General features: G+C 60.0%; 3 protein-coding genes across 4 annotated transcripts; 1 reads left to right on the forward strand and 2 right to left on the reverse strand.

Annotated features, from left to right (window-relative positions):
* Nucleotides 1–1332: 1332 nt before the first annotated feature.
* Nucleotides 1333–8280, reverse strand: TBC1D10C (TBC1 domain family member 10C). Of its 2 annotated transcripts, none has more exons than XM_059709916.1 (10): nucleotides 8209–8280; nucleotides 7817–8072; nucleotides 6765–6864; nucleotides 6436–6543; nucleotides 6241–6347; nucleotides 5926–6040; nucleotides 4916–4981; nucleotides 4629–4818; nucleotides 2719–2873; nucleotides 1333–2438 (listed from the first exon to the last, which is right to left on the reverse strand). In XM_059709916.1, exons 2-10 carry the CDS (start codon nucleotides 7951–7953, stop codon nucleotides 2091–2093), a joined length of 1326 nt encoding a protein of 441 aa, XP_059565899.1. In that variant the 5' UTR covers nucleotides 7954–8072; nucleotides 8209–8280; the 3' UTR covers nucleotides 1333–2090. The 2 variants fall into 2 exon arrangements, with proteins under 2 accessions (XP_059565899.1, XP_059565900.1); XM_059709917.1 differs by having other exon boundaries at nucleotides 7817–7979; nucleotides 8209–8257.
* Nucleotides 8281–9350: 1070 nt separating this feature from the next.
* Nucleotides 9351–12513, forward strand: PPP1CA (protein phosphatase 1 catalytic subunit alpha). The gene is made up of 7 exons (XM_059709920.1): nucleotides 9351–9511; nucleotides 10018–10149; nucleotides 10296–10526; nucleotides 11031–11135; nucleotides 11553–11776; nucleotides 11859–11993; nucleotides 12068–12513. Exons 1-7 carry the CDS (start codon nucleotides 9457–9459, stop codon nucleotides 12176–12178), a joined length of 993 nt encoding a protein of 330 aa, XP_059565903.1. The 5' UTR covers nucleotides 9351–9456; the 3' UTR covers nucleotides 12179–12513.
* On the reverse strand, nucleotides 11562–18945 carry RAD9A (RAD9 checkpoint clamp component A). Its single transcript, XM_059709919.1, has 11 exons — nucleotides 17584–18945; nucleotides 17430–17500; nucleotides 16878–17006; nucleotides 16348–16462; nucleotides 16162–16261; nucleotides 14761–14870; nucleotides 14557–14666; nucleotides 14413–14477; nucleotides 14183–14320; nucleotides 13256–13460; nucleotides 11562–13173 (listed from the first exon to the last, which is right to left on the reverse strand). Exons 1-11 carry the CDS (start codon nucleotides 17615–17617, stop codon nucleotides 13078–13080), a joined length of 1173 nt encoding a protein of 390 aa, XP_059565902.1. The 5' UTR covers nucleotides 17618–18945; the 3' UTR covers nucleotides 11562–13077.
* Between the last annotated feature and the right edge of the window lie 102 nt (nucleotides 18946–19047).

The following is a 19047-nucleotide window of genomic DNA, read 5'->3' on the forward strand; positions in this document are numbered from 1 at the left end:
AGGTGGGTCATTGCATTCCTTCCGTGGGCGGTAGGGTTCTAACCAGTGCTGACCAGGTGATTCCCGAGGGACTGGTTTACGATGCCGCTTCTGGGAGAGCAGAAGCTGGAAGTCAGCCTTGGTTTGGCGACAACGTGTGGCTTAGCATCAGTGACTCCATTTGGGACCCGTGGCCTGATTCACACAAGCTCTGCAGCATCTGCAGACTTTTCTCATCCTCTGATGGGACTTACAGGGCCTCCTGTCACAGAGGCTGGGCGAGGGGCGCCTGGCGGAAGGCAGGCTGCTCAGTAGCAGTGACCTTGTCCCAGGTGCTGCGTCGAGGGCGTTGGCGTCGCATCTCACTTAACCCTGTGAGTAGCAGCTACAAATCTCTACCTTTTACAGATGAGGACGGTGCAGCTCAGAGAGGTGGTGTTACTTGCCTAGGGTCACACAGCTGGTGAGTGGGTAGTTCGGCTCTTCCCTCCACCGGAGTGTGTGCATCCATGCACAGAGAGCAGTGTGGCTCTGTGCCCACTCCCAGACTGCCCTGGCTAGGCACCGGCTGAGGTGGCATTTGCCTTGTGGATGCAGGGAGGGAAGTCAGGCCCAGGGCGCTGGGATGTGAGGCAAGCAGGCTGGCAGGGCAGTCAGGGTTAGGGTTAGGGTTAGGCCGGCCACTACTCCATCTAAGCAGGACTCCAGGCGTGCTTTCTCCTCTACTCCCCACTCCCCACCCTCCTCCTCCCACCCTGCTGGGAGGGTGCCCAGGGGAAAGGGCAGCAGGACAGGAATGGGCACCCAGCGAAGTAAGCGTGCATGGGAGCCAGCCCTGTTGTCCTGACGATGGCTCCTGTCCCAGGCACCCACGGGGGCAATTAACGAGTGTAGGAGGGGTTTCCATGGTGGCAGTCCCAGGGGCTGCAGCAAGGCTTCAGCAGGGGACAAGGGCCAGCGGGACCTTTCTCCTTTGTCCTGGGCACACTAGGCCTTTGTTCCCGCCCGATCATGGGTGGGGTGTGAACTTGGGTTAGACCCCCGCCCCCCAGCCCCGAACCCTGGGTCCTGAACCAGATTTGGGGGAGAGGCAGAATAGGGGATAAGCCCCACTTCTGGGCCCAGCACCCACTTGGGGAGCCCTCCTCCCACAGGTGCTACCTGCCCCTAAGAGGCTGAGCAAGGCAGGCTCCCCATTGGGCCCTGTTGCTGGTAAACACCTTCCAGCAGCCAATGGGCAGCAGTGGTGTGTCTGTGGCGCTAGGAGGGGCGGGGCTGTGGGGAGGGAGGGGCAGGAAGGGCAGCTGGTCTAGGGTTGGGGGTGGAGGACATTTGATCCAACTCCTTCCAGGCTTCTGCTAAATCAGACTTTATTCCAGGCTTCCCCAGGAGTCCTTTGGGGTCCCCTAGCCCAGCAGGCCACCCTGACCCCCACGCTCCTTCCGCATCACTTCTGTGCTCGCAAGGAGACAGCTCTGTGGGGTGATGGTGGGCCTGGGCCCCCAAACCCCAGGCTGTGACCTTCCTTCATCCTGTGCCTGGCACAGTCCGTGCGAGGAATGAGCGAAGAAAACAAGTTGAAGTCAGTGTAGCTAAGCTGACTCAGAACGGAGTCGCTCATCAAGCTGCGTGGAAGGTTCACGGGGAAAAGGACTTTATTTCACTTTAATTCGCCTGAGGATTTGAACTTCTGAGCTCCTCAGTTGTGCGTCACTGCCTGGAGATGCCTGTAGGTAGGACTTATGGAAAATGAGGAACCGAGGGAAGAATGTTCGCCCGCTGGCTGCCTGCGCCCGGAAGAGCGCTTCTCCGGCCGCACAGGGAGGTGCCTTCCGCAGAGCGCTCGGCTCCTCTTCCCCCGGACACCGGGTGTTGCCCAGTCATGTTCGGGGTTTGCAGACACTAAGAACCTTGAATAAATCCTAATCATTTATTTCTAGCCAATGCCTCCTGGTTCATTTACTACCCTTGGCTGATGGACAGGGAGAAGGCAGCTGAGCCCCTAAATCCCAGCGGTAAAGTGCGGTGCCCATTTGTGAGGCTGGCATCAGCCATTCAGGTCATTGAGGTTGGGGGACACTGAGTCCATGGTACCCTCAGAAGTGGGACCTTCAAAACCGGGTGTCCGAGAAGGACGTGGAGCTTCGATGGGGCCTCGGGGGGCCCGTCATCGGGGGGCCCTTGGACCAAGTCAGGAACCCGTGGAAAGTCTTGCCTCGGGTCTGGGGCTTGCGCCGCGGCGGTCTGGGCTCGTCGGGGGGCTGCACGACGATGCGGGGCACCTCAGGCCTGGCGCCTCCCCGCGCCCGGGCCAGCTGCTGGGCCTCAAAGATGGCTCGGGCCCCGGCCAGGCGGGCCTTTGGCCGAGGAGGTGGCCCGGAAGTCGACTCTGGCAGCTGGGCCAGCTGGGCCTTGATCTCCCGCTGCAGGTCCTGCTCCGACAGGGCCACGCTGTGCACCTGTGGGGAGCAGTTGGTACTGAGTCTGCCTGGACGGCAGGAAGGCAGGAAGCCGTGAGGTCCCCGTAGGGCGGGCAGTACACAGCCCCAGGAAGTGGCTGCGGGCTGCGGGGCTGGCAGGCTCACTGAGGGAGTCATAGCAAGCCACTTGGGGCCCGGGGTTTTCACACTCTCTGTGCTCAGAGGGCAGGAACTAAGCACTGGTTCTCACTATGACTCCGGCTCTGGGACTCAGTTTCTCCGACTGTGCGGCAGGGGAGGGTGGGCAGGGGGCACCCACCTGGGACATGAAGACCTCCTCCTGCAGTTGGGCAGGGGGGATGGCTCGAAGGGCACCGAGTGTCTCCAGGAGCCCCGGGCAGGCCAGGCGCTGCTCTGTGGTGCCCAGTGCCAGGCGCACCAGCGTCAGCCCCACACGGAACAGCACCTTCACACCTGCAGACCAGGCTCACTCAGTGGGGCTAGCCCCCCCTCCTGAACCTGCACGTGAAGCTGCCCTCTCCCCAGATTCCTTCCACCCCCCACACAGCCCCCCAAACTCTATACACAACCCAGGCCAGCAGCAAGGACGAAGAGGAGTGCAATTTGGGCTCACTGGTGAGTATGTCCCAGCAGCCACCGATGCTCCCGGGCAGAGCACCTGCCAGGAGCCAGGGGGCTGGACAACCTCGCACAAAGCCTTCTCTCTCTCTGGGTCTCAGCTCTGTGCTCCTACAAGGCTGGGCCGGGCAGGGGGTTCCCATTAAGGCCCTTCCAGCTTGTTCTGGTTCCAGAGAGATTCTGGCCAGAGCTGCTCCTCCCTAAGCCGAGAGCACAGTGCACGTGTGCGTGCACACATACGCATGGACACAGGTGTGACCATGGGCTGTCCCGGAATCCTCAGACTCCCTTCCAGGCAGCCTCGGGTCTGCTAAGGAGAACGCTCAGGGGACCAGCGCGGCCCAGCGACAACTGTAAAGGGATGATAGTGACTCTGAAAGGGAGCCCGGGGAGTGCTTGTCCTCAATGGGGAGGGCAAGGACCCCTCAGCCACACCGCCCTGGACGTCTGAGCTGGAGGGGAGGTGGCCCACTGAGGGCGACTTGGACACCATGGCCAGAGCTCTAAGCCAGCCTGGAGCCCACTGGGCACACAGCAGTTCAATGAAAGCACTGAGGAATTTCTACCATTTTTCAGGTGCAACTGCTGGACAACCAGACGGAAGAGAAAGCAGGCAGGTGACTGATGGGAGAAGTGAGGCCGAGCCCCAAAGACCTGGAGTCCGGTTCGGCTCTGCCCCGACTCCCCGACTCTCGGCCTGGCCCTGGCATCCACCCCTCTTCACACCCTGCCCGAGTCATCTGTAGCCTGGACCCTGTGGACAGTGTCCTGCCTGCGTAAATATATTAATTAAAAATAAAAATAATAAATAATAAAAAAGTACAATAAACACTTTTAAAAATTTTAAAAGTAGCCCAGCTGGCGTGGCTCAGTGGTTGAGCAGCAACCTAAGAACCAGGAGGTCACAGTTCTATTCCCAGTCAGGGCACATGCCCAGGTTGTGGGCTCGATCCCCAGTGTGGGGTGTGCAGGAGGCAGCCGAACAATGATTCTCTCTTATCGTTGATGTTTCTATCTCTCCTCCCTTCCTCTCTGAAAGCAGTAATAAAAATATATTAAAAAATAAATAGACAAAAATGTGGTTACAGGAGCCTTCCATCCCCACCCCCAGAATGTAGGTCCCCTCACACAGGTGGCCCCAGTGTACAGGGCAGCACCTGGCACTAGTGAGCACACACCAAGTGGGCACCTGGGCTCCAGGGTGAGGGCCTCTACCGTTGGCCATGTCCCCGCTGTGCCAACCCCTGAACCCTTGCATGGCTCCTGTCCCATCTGCCTAGAGGGAGCCTCCCTGGTCCAGGCCCGCATGCCCCCCCGCCACCCTGGCAGAGGCTGCCCTCCCTGTAGTGGTCTCACCGCACAGGGCAGGGGCGACCATTCATTACACTGGGAGAGCGTGGTCTGGGGCTGGGCTGTCTCCCCAGAGCTGGCAGGGCACCATCACCCTCAGCACACCCGGCCACCCAGACCCAGGGCCAGGATGGGCAAGAGCGGGCGGGGCAGGGCAGAGCTGGCGGGTTCATTCCTTGCGCACCGAGCACCCAAGGCTGTAGCCCTGGCCCCACCGCCCGCCTGGCAGTCCCCACTCACCCTCACTGAGGAAGGCGTCCCAGACACGCAGCACCGTGGGGAAGGGCAGGGAGCGGGCGAAGAGGCACAGGAACCACTCGGGCAGGTAGAGCAGGGGGCCGACGCCCACCTGCTGCAGGTGCTTGTGCACGCGTGGGAGCAGCCGCCGCAGCAGGGCCATGAACACCTCGGCGTCCAGCCTCACAGACTCCTGCAGCCACGTCGGTCAGTACCTCCGCTCCCACCCCAGGCCCCCACCCGCCTGCCCAGCCCCCCTGCTGTGCCTCTGGCCCCATTCAGCCTCTCACCATGTGGGGCCCATAGTAGCCGGGCAGGTAAAGCTCGCAGATCTGCACCAGGCACCAGAAGGCCTCCTGAGGACAGAGCCAGGCCGTGAGTGCCCACCACCAAGGGGACCGCAGGGCGGGGGAAGGGGTGCAGGGGAGCCCTGGACACCATCTGTGGTGGCTCAAGCCAGAAGCCTGAACTCAGTGCTGGGGGGCTTTTACCAAAAGCCTCCCTGTGCCCAGACAGAGAGCTACCCATGATTTGGTCACAGAGCTCAGGGTGTTGAATTTGAGGGTCACAGGGTTGGGGCTCACTGGTCAAGGGTTGGGGGCTCAGAGTTCAAGTACTGGGTTCTTGGAGTCATTGGGTCAGGGATCATGTTTGCAAGGTTCAGAACCAAGAGTCGTGCCCTAGCTGGTTTGGCTCAGTGATTAGAATGTTTGCCCACAGACTGAAGGGTCCCGGGTTCGATTCCAGTCAAGGGCACATCTCTCGGTTGCACACTCAGTCCCAGGCCCTGGTCGAGGCACTTGCGGGAGGAACTAATCGAAGTGTCTCTCGCATTGATGTTTCTCTCTCCCTGTCTCTCCTCCTCCCTTCCATTCTCTCTAAAAAATCAATGGGACAAATATCCTCAGGTGAGGATCAACAAAAAAAACAAACAGAAACAACAACAAAAGAACTGGGAGTCATGAGGTCAAGGTAATAACATCCAGACTCTTTGATCACTGAGCAAGGTAACTGGAGTCAAGGTTGTTGGGCTTGAAGGTCACTGAGGTTGGCAGTAACGAGGCCCTGGATCACTAGGACCGGATCTGGGAGGCAAGGATCCCAGGTCCCTGAGGTCAGAGAACCTGGGGTTAGGAAGTCATGGGTTCAGGGCCCAGGACTACAAGGGCCCAGGGTCACTAGGGTTGGGGATCAAGGGTCCCAAGTACACAAATTCAGAGTCCCGTGGGTTGGAGACAAGGTGAGTGGGGTTGGGGGGGTCAGGGTCTCGGGTCCCTAGCGCAGGGTCAGGGGCACTCACCTCGGGGGGCAGATGCATGAGCAGCACAGCAGCTACAGGGCCCTGGGCCTGGCAGTAGCCCTGTTCCGGCCGATAGAGGGTGTAGGCCTTGAGTACCTGCAGGAGCCCCTGCTGCCTGTGCCAGAAGACCCCATTAGGCATCCCTTCCCCAGCCTTTGGCAGCCTCTGCCCAGACCTCACCACCCTGGCCTTGCTGGATCCCCTGAGATGTCAGACTTGACGCTGGGGGAGCAGGGGTGGGGGTGGGGGTGGGGTGGCTCGACCAAATGCCTGGGGTTGTGAGGCTGGGATCCCTGGGCATCACTGGCCTCGTACCCGTGCCCCTGGGGTGACACAAACATCTCGTGCAGAGGGAACTGGCGGTGCAGGTCCCTGCTGATGGTCTCCATCCACTGCGGATCTCCTGGGGCCTTAGCCAGTTCCTGTGGGTGGGCAGGAAAGTGGATGTGAGGGCTCAGAGTGGCGAGGGGCTCCGGGAAGGGGAAGTAGGACCCCTGCCCACGCTTTTACCTGGTAAGTGTCAGGGCTGTTCTCCTGATACACGTGAGCCCCGCACAGCAGGGGCCAGCACCGGGCACGCAGGGCTGAGGGGATGCCTTTCCGGCACTGCATCTTTACCTGTGGGGGAGGCCAAGGGACCCCAGTAGGCCAGCCCCCCAGCCTCCCCTGCTCCTCTGAGCAGGCACCAAACACAGCCTGTCATGGGGCAAGGGCCACTTTGGGTGGTCGGGAGAAAAGGCAGGAGGTGCGGGACGCAGGAGGGGTAAATGTTGCCTGGGCCTGGACCAAGGCAAAGGGTGCTGAGCCAAGGAGTCTGGGTGGGCCACTGTCCCTCTCACCTTCTTGTACCGGCGAGACATGGTTTTCTCCCAGTGTGAAGTCATCTCCACCCACTTCATCTCCCTCTGCCGGATAAGGTCTGCGGGAGGGTGACCTGGCCTGGGAGCACATGTCAGACATGCAGATGCAGGGCAGCTGTTCCTGGGAGCCTACATCTGACACTCTCAGTGCAACCTGTGTAGCCACTGGGGAATTGACCTGTCACCCAGGAGTTGCCAGTAGTTGTTATGGGGACAGGAAAGGATGTGGCTCTGATGTGGGCAGAAGCAGGAAAGACTAAAGGGGGTGTGTAGATGTGCGTTGGGGGAGGGGCTGGTTGGCTGTCCCCAGAATAGGGGCGCAGACAACTCATAGCAGAAGCTGAGTGGACAGAACCCTGTACTAGAAGCCAGGAGTCCCTGAGTCCCTGGTTCTGTCTCTGAGCTGCGGTGTGACCTCAGGCAAGTTCCTTTGTGTCTCTGGGCTCATTATCCTATCTATAGATTGGGAAAGGGACGTGTGGGGGAAGAGGTGTGGGTTTCTGTGATTTGGATTTGGGATTCTTGGGCCAGAGATTAAAAGAGGAAGAATTTTTGGCTCCAAGGGTGGGTGCATACCCTCGGAGACTGGGCGTAAAAGAGGCATACTTGGCCCTAGCTGGTTTGGCTCAGTGGATAGAGTGTTGGCCTGCGGATTGAAGGGTCCCAGGTTCGATTCCAGTCAAGAGCACATGCCTGGGTTGTGGGCTTGATCCCCAGTGAGGGGTGTGCCGGAGGCAGCCAATCAATGATTCTCTCTCATCATTGATGTTTTTCTCTCTCCCTCTCCCTTCCTCTCTGAAATCAATAAAAATATTTTTTTAAAAGAGGCATACTTGGACATGCTACCCCCAGCCCTGCCACTTCCTTAGGATTCTACCTGGAGCCTGAGGAGTGACACTGGTTGAACCCCAGACCCGCCCAGGACCCTTGAGGTTGGGCCTCACTCTAGAAATCAGCCCTCAGCCCCCACCCTCAATCCATGCATTCCCCCAACCCCCCACCCTTCACCCCCCACTTCCTTCCCCACTTACCCTGGCTCTGCTGAGCTGCCCCCAATGAAGCCATAGCGGTCAGCCTGGCGATATGGGCCCGGGCCACTCAGCTCTGAGTCAGAACCCAAAGAGCTGGAGTCATCCTGCACCAGGTCCTCACCCAGGGACTGGGCCATGCTGTCGCAGACCCCCAATGTAACAGCTGCAAGATGCGGGGAAAGCGAGTGTGAGAGGCAGCTCCTGGCCAGTCTGGGCCTGGGCTCCCACGCAGCCAGTCCCCAGCCGCAGATCCTGGCTGCGAGGGTAGGGAGGAGGTTTCAGGGTCTCTCACCAAGCCCCTCTATCCCCTCTTCTGGAGGGGTGGGCCCTGAAGTGGCAGAAAAGCCAGGCCTCCGTACAGAGACCCAGCCCCAGGCCCAGCCCCAGCTCACCTTCCTGCTGCACCTCACCTCCTCCTCTCACTTCCTCCTCAGCCACAGCTTCAGCAACTCACTGGGGGCCCCTCCCCAATGTGTGTGGGGGGGTCACCCCTTCCTTTCTGAGGCTCTTCCTGCCTACCCCAGTGTCCCTGGGCCATCAGCTCCTCCCTCTACCCTTTGGGCAGGCGTGGGTTCCTGTGCTGGCTGTGACGGGGCCAGGGTTGCCAGAGGTAGAGAGACCAGGCGTCCTCTAGTTTTAAGTAGACTAGCATGTAAAACACTCAATTCAGTGAGCCAGTGAGAATTATGGTTTACTTAATATTTGCTCTTTACAAAGTAATACTTTTAAAAATATGTGTGTGTTTTCATTTTTATCAATTTCAGAGAGGAAGAGAGGAGAGATAGAAACATCAATGGTGAGAGAATCATTGACCGGCTGCCTCCTGCACGCCCCACACTGGGGATGGAGCCCACAAGCCAGGCCTGTGCCCTGACTGGGAATGGAACTGTGATGTCCTGGTTCATAGGTGGACCCTAAACCACTGAGTTATGACGGCCGGGCCAAAGTAATACTTTTAACGTGCACACATGCAGCATTATTATGCTACACAATAGGCAATGATGGGGCTCATAAATAAATATTAATTTAGGTTGCACCACAGACAGTGGGGCCCCAAAAGGGCTGGGAGTTCTGGTCAGCCGCCTGGAGGGCCACAGAGACTCAGGAGACAGGTCCTCCGTGAATGGGACCAGCCCCTCCCTTGCGATCTCTGAGTCTCAGTTCCCTTTTCTGCACTTGAAGGACTGAGTCCACGGTGTCTGGGAAACAATCACCAGGTGGGAAGGACTGCTCAGGTCCTGAGAGAGAAAAACAACTTCCAACGTACTTCCGGCTGCAGAGCCTCGGAAAGGGGCTGGGTGATGCCGAGCAGGGGCGGAACCAGCCTCAACCTCGCCCCACGAAGCCCCGCCCCCGGCCGGGCCCCGCCCCGCCCCCGGTCCGCCCCGCCCCGCCCCGCCCCGAAGCCCCGCCCCCGGTCCGCCCCGCCCCGCCCCGGAGCCCCGCCCCCCGGGGCGCCGCGGCCACTGCGCTAGGGTCCAGCGGAGGCGCTATGGAGCCGGGGCCGCGGGCCGGGGAGCGAGCGGGGCGGGGCGGGGCGGACCGGGGAGGGCGGAAGGAGCTCCAGGCCGGAAGGAGGCCGCGGAGGGCGGGAGGCAGGAGCGGGCCCGGAGCTGCTGGGCCGGAGCGGCGGAGCCGCCATGTCCGACAGTGAGAAGCTCAACCTGGACTCGATCATCGGGCGCCTGCTGGAAGGTTGGCTGCGGGCGGGGGAGGTCGGCTCCCACTGCGCCCTGACCCCCGGCCCCGCCCGGAAGTGGCGCGCGGGGGCGCCTGCCCCTCCCAGGGCCGCTTAGACGGGCGGGGACGGGCCGCGAGGTCCCACGGCCTCAGCCACCCCCCCACTCGCGACCCGCTTGGGGGATCTGGGGCTGCTGGGGCACGGGGAGTCCCCTCTCCTGGGCCTGGGGCGCACGGTTGGCCTGATCTTTTGGAGCGAGGGAGAAACCTAGACAGCCCCCCCACCCCACCCAAGGGTCCGTCGCCGAGGGGTTTGGAGCGGCGGCACCTGCGCACAGCAGTCCCTTGGAGCGCCTTGTGGGTAGTTGGGAGGCTACCTCGGGTCCTGGGAGGCGCAGCAGCACCATCTGTCCGGGGCAAGGAGGGGCCCTGGCGCCCCCAGAAGTGCCCTTGGGGCACCCGTGTCGCCCAGCCTCCTCCTGTCTGGGGGACCAGGGTCCTGACGCCCGTTCTGCCCCCAGTGCAGGGCTCGCGGCCTGGGAAGAATGTACAGCTGACGGAGAACGAGATCCGTGGCCTGTGCCTCAAATCCCGGGAGATTTTCCTGAGCCAGCCCATCCTTCTGGAGCTGGAGGCACCCCTCAAGATCTGCGGTGAGACTCCTGCCCAGGCTCCTTTGTTTCCTGAAGGCCGCACTGGCCCCCCAAATCCCTGGATCCTTCTAATCTTGAGCCCAACCCTGGCCCTGGGTTCAAGTCTAGACCCTGCACCAGTGCTGACCTGGTTCCCTGGGTCACAGGTGACATCCATGGCCAGTACTACGACCTCCTGCGGCTGTTCGAGTACGGGGGCTTCCCTCCAGAGAGCAACTACCTCTTCCTGGGGGACTATGTAGACCGGGGCAAGCAGTCGCTGGAGACCATCTGCCTGCTGCTGGCCTATAAGATCAAGTACCCCGAGAACTTCTTCCTGCTCCGTGGGAACCACGAGTGTGCCAGCATCAACCGCATCTACGGCTTCTACGATGAGTGTGAGTAGCTTTGTGCCTGGGGCTGCCCAAGGCCTGAAGAGCTCTCCCTGTTATTCAGTTGGCCTGGTGGTAGGCGTATCCATGTCTGGCAGAGCCCTGCCCTCCTGCCATGGGGTCTGGCACTCAACAGGGGTCTGGTGAGTGGTTGCTGACTGAAGGGCTAATGCAGAACCCTGTCTGGTGACACTCCCTCTAGTACATCTCCTACTTAAGCACTTAGGACACCTGTCTGGACTGGACTCTGCTGGCCAGCAGCTGAGATAAACCAGACCCTGTCTTGGCCTGGTCCTGCTCATAGGGTGGGGGTGGATGCTAACCCCAACACTGTTCCAGATTGGAACTTTGGGGTTCCGTGGATTCAGCTACTGTAGAAGTCCCCCTAGAAGGCTGGTAGGCAGTGTGTGTGTGGTGGGGGTTCCCTTCTTCTCTCCCATGCTCTTCTCCCAGCTGTGTCTGGGAGGCGCTGGAGGCCAGTTCATGAGCCATTCTCCTTCCCCTGGGCAGGCAAGAGGCGCTACAACATTAAACTGTGGAAAACCTTCACCGACTGCTTCAACTGCCTGCCCATTGCAGCCATCGTGGACGAGAAGATCTTCTGCTGCCACGGAGGTGAGGGCGGCTCCGGGGCGCCTGCTGAGGGAGCTCATGGGAAGAAGCTGTCAGCTAGAGGACTTGTTCCTAGTCGCCTGGAACAGCTCTCCCTGGGGCCTGGGCTTGGATGTCACATCGCAGGATGGTCCCCTGCTCCTGGGTGTTAGGGTGCACTCTCCGCTGTTGTGGCCTCAGCATTACGCATGGAATTTGCTTGCTCCTTTCTCTAGGGAGCTCTGTGCTCCTAGAAGGCAGGGACTTAAAAGAGGCAGAAGGTAATGAGTTCTGTCTGCCTGGGTTCCCAAAATCCAGGAGAGCCAGGGGGTAGTGGTGGAGTGTATGCGCGCGCAAAAGCTGATTGGCCAGGGCTTTTGGGGGTGGTGGGCATCCTTGTTTTGCGGCTTGAGGAAGTGACGTGCCACCTGTGTCCTCCAGGTCTGTCCCCCGACCTACAGTCCATGGAGCAGATTCGGCGCATCATGCGGCCCACAGACGTGCCTGACCAGGGGCTGCTGTGTGACCTGCTGTGGTCTGACCCCGACAAGGACGTGCAGGGCTGGGGCGAGAACGACCGCGGCGTCTCCTTTACCTTTGGGGCTGAGGTGGTGGCCAAGTTCCTACACAAGCACGACTTGGACCTCATCTGCCGGGCACACCAGGTGGGCCGGCAGCTCTGGTCCAGGTAGGAGAGGGCCCTGGGCAGCCAGCACTTGCTTAACTATCTGCCCCGTCCTTGTCCAGGTGGTAGAAGATGGCTATGAGTTCTTTGCCAAGCGGCAGCTGGTGACACTCTTCTCAGCTCCCAACTACTGCGGCGAGTTTGATAATGCTGGCGCCATGATGAGTGTGGACGAGACGCTCATGTGCTCCTTCCAGGTGGGGATGGGGAAGGAAGGGGCTGGTGGCCCATGGCTCAGCCCCATGAGCCTGACCAGTGTTGTCTCTTTTAGATCCTCAAGCCCGCCGACAAGAACAAGGGGAAATATGGGCAGTTCAGTGGCCTGAACCCTGGTGGCCGGCCCATCACCCCACCCCGTAACTCCGCCAAAGCCAAGAAATAGCCTCCACGTGCCCGCCCTCTGCCCTAGATGGTGGATTGTACAGAAACCACGCAGCATGGGGGGGGGGGTCATGCTGACTTCCTAGGCCTGCTGTCACAGGGAACATGGAGCCTTGATGTTTTTTTCCTTTTTTTTAATGAATCAATAGCAGTGTCCAAGCCCCCAGGGCTCCCTCTGCCTGTGCCTCGGTGGCTGCAAGCAGGATCCTGGGGCTGAGGCTGCAGCTCAGGGCAAAGCAGGGCCAGATTGTGGGTCTCCAGCCTTGCTTGGCCTCAGGGCTGGCAGCCGGATCCTGGGCAACCCATCTGGTCTCTTGAATAAAGGTCAAAGCTGGATTCTTGCCCTGGCTTGTCTCCCTTGTCCCAAACAGTGGGCCTGGCACTCTTTTGCCCAGAGCCACTTGCAAGGGGTGGCTTGCCAGGCACGGGGCCCCAGCCACATGTTAAGGTCCACAGGGCCTTCTTAGAATTCCCAGCCAGAGCCAAAAAATATTGAAAAAGCAAGGCCAGCCAGCCAGCCATAGCACATCCCCGATTTGGAGGAGGGACAAGTCATGATTGTCAGAAAAAGTTGATCAATGGGCCAGCAGCCCCACTGTGATTTCTTAAGGAAGATAGGTGTCCAGCTTCTGTTTCAAGGTTGGAATAAGGTGTGGGACCTCCTATCAGGTGGACCTCCCCTCGAAACAGACATGATTGTTTGGGGGACATGACAGGGCCCAGGCCAGTTACCAATAGCTGGTTGGGGCATGGGGATGCAGCAGGACCAGCCAGCTCAGCTCCAGCCCACCTTTACCAGCGCCAGCGTGGAGACCCAGCCCTGTCCCTGGCTGGCGCTGAGGAGCCAGAGGCTGTGGCTTCATCTAGCCAGGGCCTCTGGGCACAGAAGAGGTTCTCAGGTCAGCCTTCACCCTCACTGTCTTCAGCCAACACAGGGCTGGGGCCCAGCGGGGAGTGTGCAGGAGCCAGGATGGAGCCAAAGAACAGTGAGCGGAACTGGAAGAACAGGGAGCTGAGTGAGCTGTGGAGGCTGCTCCCACCTGGCATCCCCTCCTCTGCCTCCACTCCCAGCCCCTACCTTCTTGGGTGGGGGGGTCCCAGGCACTGTACTGAGCTCAGCCTCAGCTTCATCTTCTTCCCCTTCGGAGTTGCAGGGAGGCTGGAGGCCAGGTGAGAGGGAGATGGAGGGGAGTGTTCTTGAGCTCTCACTGCCCACAGTGGTTTCCATGGCGATCATGTAAGAGTCAATGTCGTCACTGGCAAAGTCATCCGGCTGGGGGGTGCTGCAGGTAAAGATGATGTCGGTGAGAAACAGGAAAAGAGCCCACCTTTGAGGGCTGTGGTGGGGGTTGGTGTGGGGACCTTGTGACCACTGGTGATCTCTTAGTTTTATTACTTCCTTATTTGGTTGGAGGAGAGAGGATACAAGGGTTAAGTGGCGACTTCCTGGAGGGGCTGGGCCTGGAATCTTTTGATTAGAGTTCAAACAGGGGCCTGAGGGAGGCATCCTGGGGGCCCATTTAGCTCAGCTGGGGGAGGGGAATAGTAAGTGCGGGGAGCTGGGCCGCTTTGGGCCCAATATCTCACCTTCCCAGGGGGTAGGAGCTGGAGAGCACAAAGGCCCAGGGACCTGCTGGGCAGGGGCCAGACTGAACTTCCTCCCCAGCCCACCTGCCCTTCCAGCCACCTGCTTTTCACCCCAGGCAGTCCCTAGCCCCCAGCAACCCCCTTTCCCTCCTAGTCTGGGAGGAAGCTCAGTGGGGAGGTCTCGGCCAGAGAAGGAAACTAGCCTGACCTTGGGGACACTTCCCCTGGGTGGGAGGGACCTCTGAGCACAGCTGACCAGGAAGGCTGAGCCTGTGAGGCTGGAAGCTGCAAGCACTGTAGGGGCTGGGGCCTTACAGGAAATGTCTGTATGGAGGGGGAGGTATTGAAGCTGGAGGCAGCAGGCTCAGGCCAGGGTGCTCAGAGCCACTTGGGAGGGTGGGCCCATGGAAACCCTCACCTGTGGGCCTGGCGCTGAGGCACTGGCTGGCAGGGCTCTGAGAAGTGCACGTCCTGGGAGTTTGGGGTTGGCTCCGAGAGTGTAGCCAGAACAAAGTGGCCATCCAGCAGAGAGTCCTTGATGGCAAAGATGGCTGGCCTGGACAGATGATGGGTCCCAGACAAGGTAAGGGCCCTTTGGCTCCTGGCACCCCAGAGCCCTCCCCTCCCTGTCCTGAGGCTGGGAATTACCTGCCGGGAGCATCGAAGTGAATGCTAAGAGATAAGTTTGCTGACTCTGCGAAGCTCAGGAGCCCCTGGGAGGAGAGAGCAGAGCAGTGAGGCCTTGGGCAGGACAGGGAGGATGGGATGGTGAGGGTATGGGGGGAACCTCACCCGGAATTCTTTGAGGCAGAAAGTGATGGCCACCCCTTCTTCAGCCTGCAGCTGCTGGAAATCCTCCTGCCCAATGCTCATCTCAGTCACCATGGCTTTGATGGGGCTGCCTGTGGGGGCAGGAACAAGAGAAACCTGGGCCCATAGGTCCTAGCTCCTCCCACCCCATCATTCCCTATCCCAGGCCCTGTCCAGACCCCTCACCTGCCTCTTCCTCCTGGTAGCTTCGCAGGATGACCCTGCGACCATGGCCAATGCCCAGTGTCACTTCAGCCAGTGCAGGGGGGAAGGGCAGAACAGCCTCCCCCAGAAGCCTGTGAGGAGGGCAGAGCATTACACCTAAGGCTTGGCCCTACCCAGTGGTTTTGCTCTCAGAGGACCTGAGGCAGGACAGTGACACACGCACCAGTATGGAAGGGGGATTGCCATGAGCCAGGCCTAACATGCCCCAGGAAGGAGGACAGGGTGAGCAAGGCATGGTTCCTGCCCCATCAAAAGCTCCCAGGCTGTCATGGCAGCAAAGTCCACTGTAAGGGACAGGACAGACAAGAGTAGAGCCCAGAGAAAGCAGCAGGCAGGCAACACCTGTCCATCCAGGGGTGGGACACCACACCCATTCTATCCTTACCACTTGGCCTTCAAAAAGAACCCTACATCCTTGTTTTCTAGGGATACATGGTAATAAGTAGTTACAAATGAAGTAATATTTAGAATTAGCCTCAAGACATTTGGGACAGGAGCTGGCATCTTCTATATGTATTTAAAATTGTAAGAAAAAGAAAAAATTACTCATTAAAAAAGAGAAATAGCCTCAAAATCCAGTCCAGAGGTGATCGCCTTCCCTCTTTCTCTACCTAAAGGAGCAGTGCCATACACAGAACTCAGAAACCACAGAGTCAGGACCCAAAGGGACCTTCAAGTTACATGCCTATGGCTCCTAAAAGAAATGAACAAGACCTTGGGCTACTTGAATGCCAGGAGCACCCAGCATGGGCAGGAAGGGAGCTACCCTCTGCACTCGTCTTCCCCAGGGACCTGGGCCTCCACTGCAGTCCCGGCCTCCCAGCCCCCGGGGGCTCGGATTGCCCGATGGTTCCAGCTCTGGCGCTGCTTGTTAGGCAGGCCTCCTGGACCACAACCTCCCCACCCAGCCTCCTGCCTTGACCTGAGGACTCAAGGCTAAAGTCAGGGCAGGTAGGGAGAGGCTGCCCCTGAGTGGGGAGCACCCCAGAAGGATAACCAAGCCAAAGGCGGGTCTGAACCTGAGCTACAAAGCTTGACGACGGACTTTCAGGGCTGCCCAGGCCAGAGACCGACTCTCCAGAGGGCTGGCCGGCCAGGAAGACAAGCTGGGCCCTTGGGGTGAGACTATAGGCTCCTGAAGACAGTGAGGAGCCTACAGCAAGGGAGCCCCTGTCCCTCCTCTACTCCCCCTCTTAAAGAGACAGACAAGGACCTGAGAGCAAACGGGGCTGGATGACTGCTGAGGTTCACACGAACCCTGTAGGAAAAATGGTAGCGGTGCCTCCTTAAATTGACCCTTGAGGCCCCAAAGAAGGAAGACAGAGACCTAGGGCTCAGCTTTCGGGAAGGTGGTGTACTTACTTTGCTGGGGCCCGGAGCAGATAGGGGCACGAGGCTGGGTCGAAGACAGCCTGCAGGGACTCACAGTCCTGGAAGGACAGGTTGTGAGTCTTTCTCACCCCTGGACGGGCAGACAGAGTCTCAGGACCTCGCCAACCTCCACCCCCACACCCCAGGAACCCCCTTGCTGGCCAGCTGCCCACTCACCGTATTTGCAGTGCAGCTGGACCACCAGGCGGCTGCTCCTGCCATTCAGGGAGATGCAGCATTTCTCCACTGTCTTCTCCAGCATCACCAGCGAGCGGAAGACTGACAGGAACGACTAGGTGGGGGAAACACATCAGGCCAACACTGCGCCTCCAACAACCAGTTCTCACGTCCCTGTGGGCCCTAGCCCATCATGGGCTCAGGACCGTCACGCCAGGAAGGGAGCTCCCACAACTATTGGTCATTGACACATTTCCAGGCCTCTGTTCATGCTGCTCCCTGTCTGGATGCCTTGCAACACCTGCTTGAATGTCACCTCTCTCTCCAGGTCCCTGGTAGGGTTGACCACCCTCTCCTCGTCTGCATTCCCCTCTGCAGATGTCTTCACTGTGCTCCCCGCTGCACTGTGCACTGGACTGCCCCTGCACACACCTCTCTCCCCAGTCAGCATCTACTGAGTGCCCAGAGCAGCCGCACTGCTGCAGGGGCTCCTGGGGGGTGCAGTACCGCTGCTGAGGGAAGGACCTCACCTTCATCAGGATCTTACAGCGCAGTGGGTCCTGACCAGGGGCGGCCGCCTGGTACAGCTGGAAGAAGAGCGGGGCAAAGAGGAAGCAGGCGTAGGCAGAGCGGGAGGAGTTAACGGTCCGGAGAGAGAGCTGGGCAAGGACAAGCAGGGAGAGGAACGCAGTCAGGGCAGTGACACCTGCCCTCATGTCCTGCACCTCCCCATCACCTGTTGAAATCCGGACCCCTTCCGGTCATCGGATACCTCCTCCATGAAGCCTCCCCAGAGTTGGCCTCAGCACTGCTCCCACCAGGGCCTTACACCAACTCACTGCGTCTTTCCCCCCTGCCACCCCCACCGGCCACCTGGCACTTCAGGGAGAGCAATTGTCCTCAGTCCACACACAGGCCTGGGAAACGACAGGGCCCAAACTGGTGCCCCAGCACCGGGGGTTGGACACTGAAACTCAGCTGACAAATCTGTCCCGGGCATCCTGCCTGATGGAGGCGAGACTCAAGCCCAGGTTAGGGCTCCCTGTTGGAATGCCATCCCGTCCCATACCCCAGCTCCTCACCCCGTCTTCCAGGGGCTCCAGGTAGAGCTCGTCCCCGATTCGGGATAGAGAGTGGACGGCCTTGCCGAGCACTGCGTGGGGAGAAGAGCATCAGGGGTTAGGCTGGAGCCTCGGGCAGTCCCACGTCCCCCCGACCCCGCCAGTCCCCACTCACCCTTCACGTTGCCGCCTGTGACCAGACACTTCATGCCGCCACCTGCACCGAGGCCGGCCTGGCCCGCGCCCGGCTGGGACTGGCGGCCTCCCTCCTCTCGGAAGCGTGGATGGCCGAGCACCTTCGCGCGCACCACCCTGACCGCCCCGCCTCTTCATTGGTCCACACACCGGCCTCCGTCACGTGAGGAAGACGTTTGCAACTCCACTGTCACGTGACGGAGCCCGGTGGGGGCAGATCACGTGGGCCGGGAGCTCCCGGCGCACACCTCGTTCGTTTCCTCTCGCAGGCGCGCGACTACGCAACCGAGCGCGGGGAACACGGAGGACGCGGCCCCGGTGCTCGGTGCGGGGGAAGGCTGCTCGCGTCACCGGCTCAGTGCGGACTTCCCAGGTGTCGCAGTCAGGCCGTCCGCACCGACCCGGGCCGGCGACTAGGACACCCGCTGCAGCCATCAGCACTAGAGAAAGATGAAAGCAATCGTGGCCGGATCCCGCTGGGGAAGTGGCCGTTCGTTCCGGCTTCGAGGACCTTTCGTTGATTGTTGAACCTAAGATTCTCGGGCGGAGAGGGCTGGCCGGTGTACCTCGCAGGGGGAAGCGAGAAGAAAGGCTCCGGGGGTCAGGTTTAGCCCGTGCGGGAGGGAGGTGGGTCTTGGAGCCGCGCAGAGGGGTGGGGGTGGCCGCCACTTGACCAGGCGCACTAATGAGCAGCACTGGACACGTTTACGAGGGTAGAATCGTACTTACGTGGCCATTTAAAACAACAACAACAACGCACAACCCGGGCTGTGCGAAAGGAAGGGTCTCATCAGCCAGGGATGTCTGCCTGGCCCTGGGCGCCAGCCCCCGGGGTAATGGGGAAGGCAGGCCTGGGCGGGCTCGCTGACCCCCGGTTTCCCGCAGCACCAGGGCTCTGAGGTGCTCTGAAGGGCCCCGTCGCGCCGCTCTTTCAGGGCAGCCTGGCCTTGCCCCTCTGCTGCTGTCTGCAGCGAGGATACCTTTGTCTGCGGACCCCTTGCCCTCCAACTCCTAACCTGCCATTGTGGACCCCACTTGTTTCCCCTTCTCCTTGCCCTCATCTCCTCTCCACACTGGGCTCTCGGGAGGTCATTCTCTCCTCCCAGAGGGATCAGTGTAAATGGCACCACCTCTGTGCAGGCATTTGGGTAAGTAAACTTGGAGTCATCCTTGGCCCCACCTTCCCCTCACTCCCAACTACAATTTTTTGGCAAGTCCTGAGTCTACCTCCCAAACAGATGACAACTTCAACCTTCCTCTTCCATCTCCAGAGCCATCATCCTGGCCAAGAACACCATCATTTCCCATCCGGACGACTGACCAGGAGCTCTCTGAGTCTTTCTGTCTCATCCAGTCCACTCTCCATACAGCACCAAGGTGACCTTCCTAAAATGTCAACCATGTCACCCCTCCCCCTTGTTTAGACCCTCCAGTGGTTTCTAAC

The sequence above is a fragment of the Myotis daubentonii genome, chromosome 9, assembly GCF_963259705.1.
Source record: "Myotis daubentonii chromosome 9, mMyoDau2.1, whole genome shotgun sequence".
In the NCBI taxonomy this organism is placed as follows: domain Eukaryota; kingdom Metazoa; phylum Chordata; class Mammalia; order Chiroptera; family Vespertilionidae; genus Myotis; species Myotis daubentonii.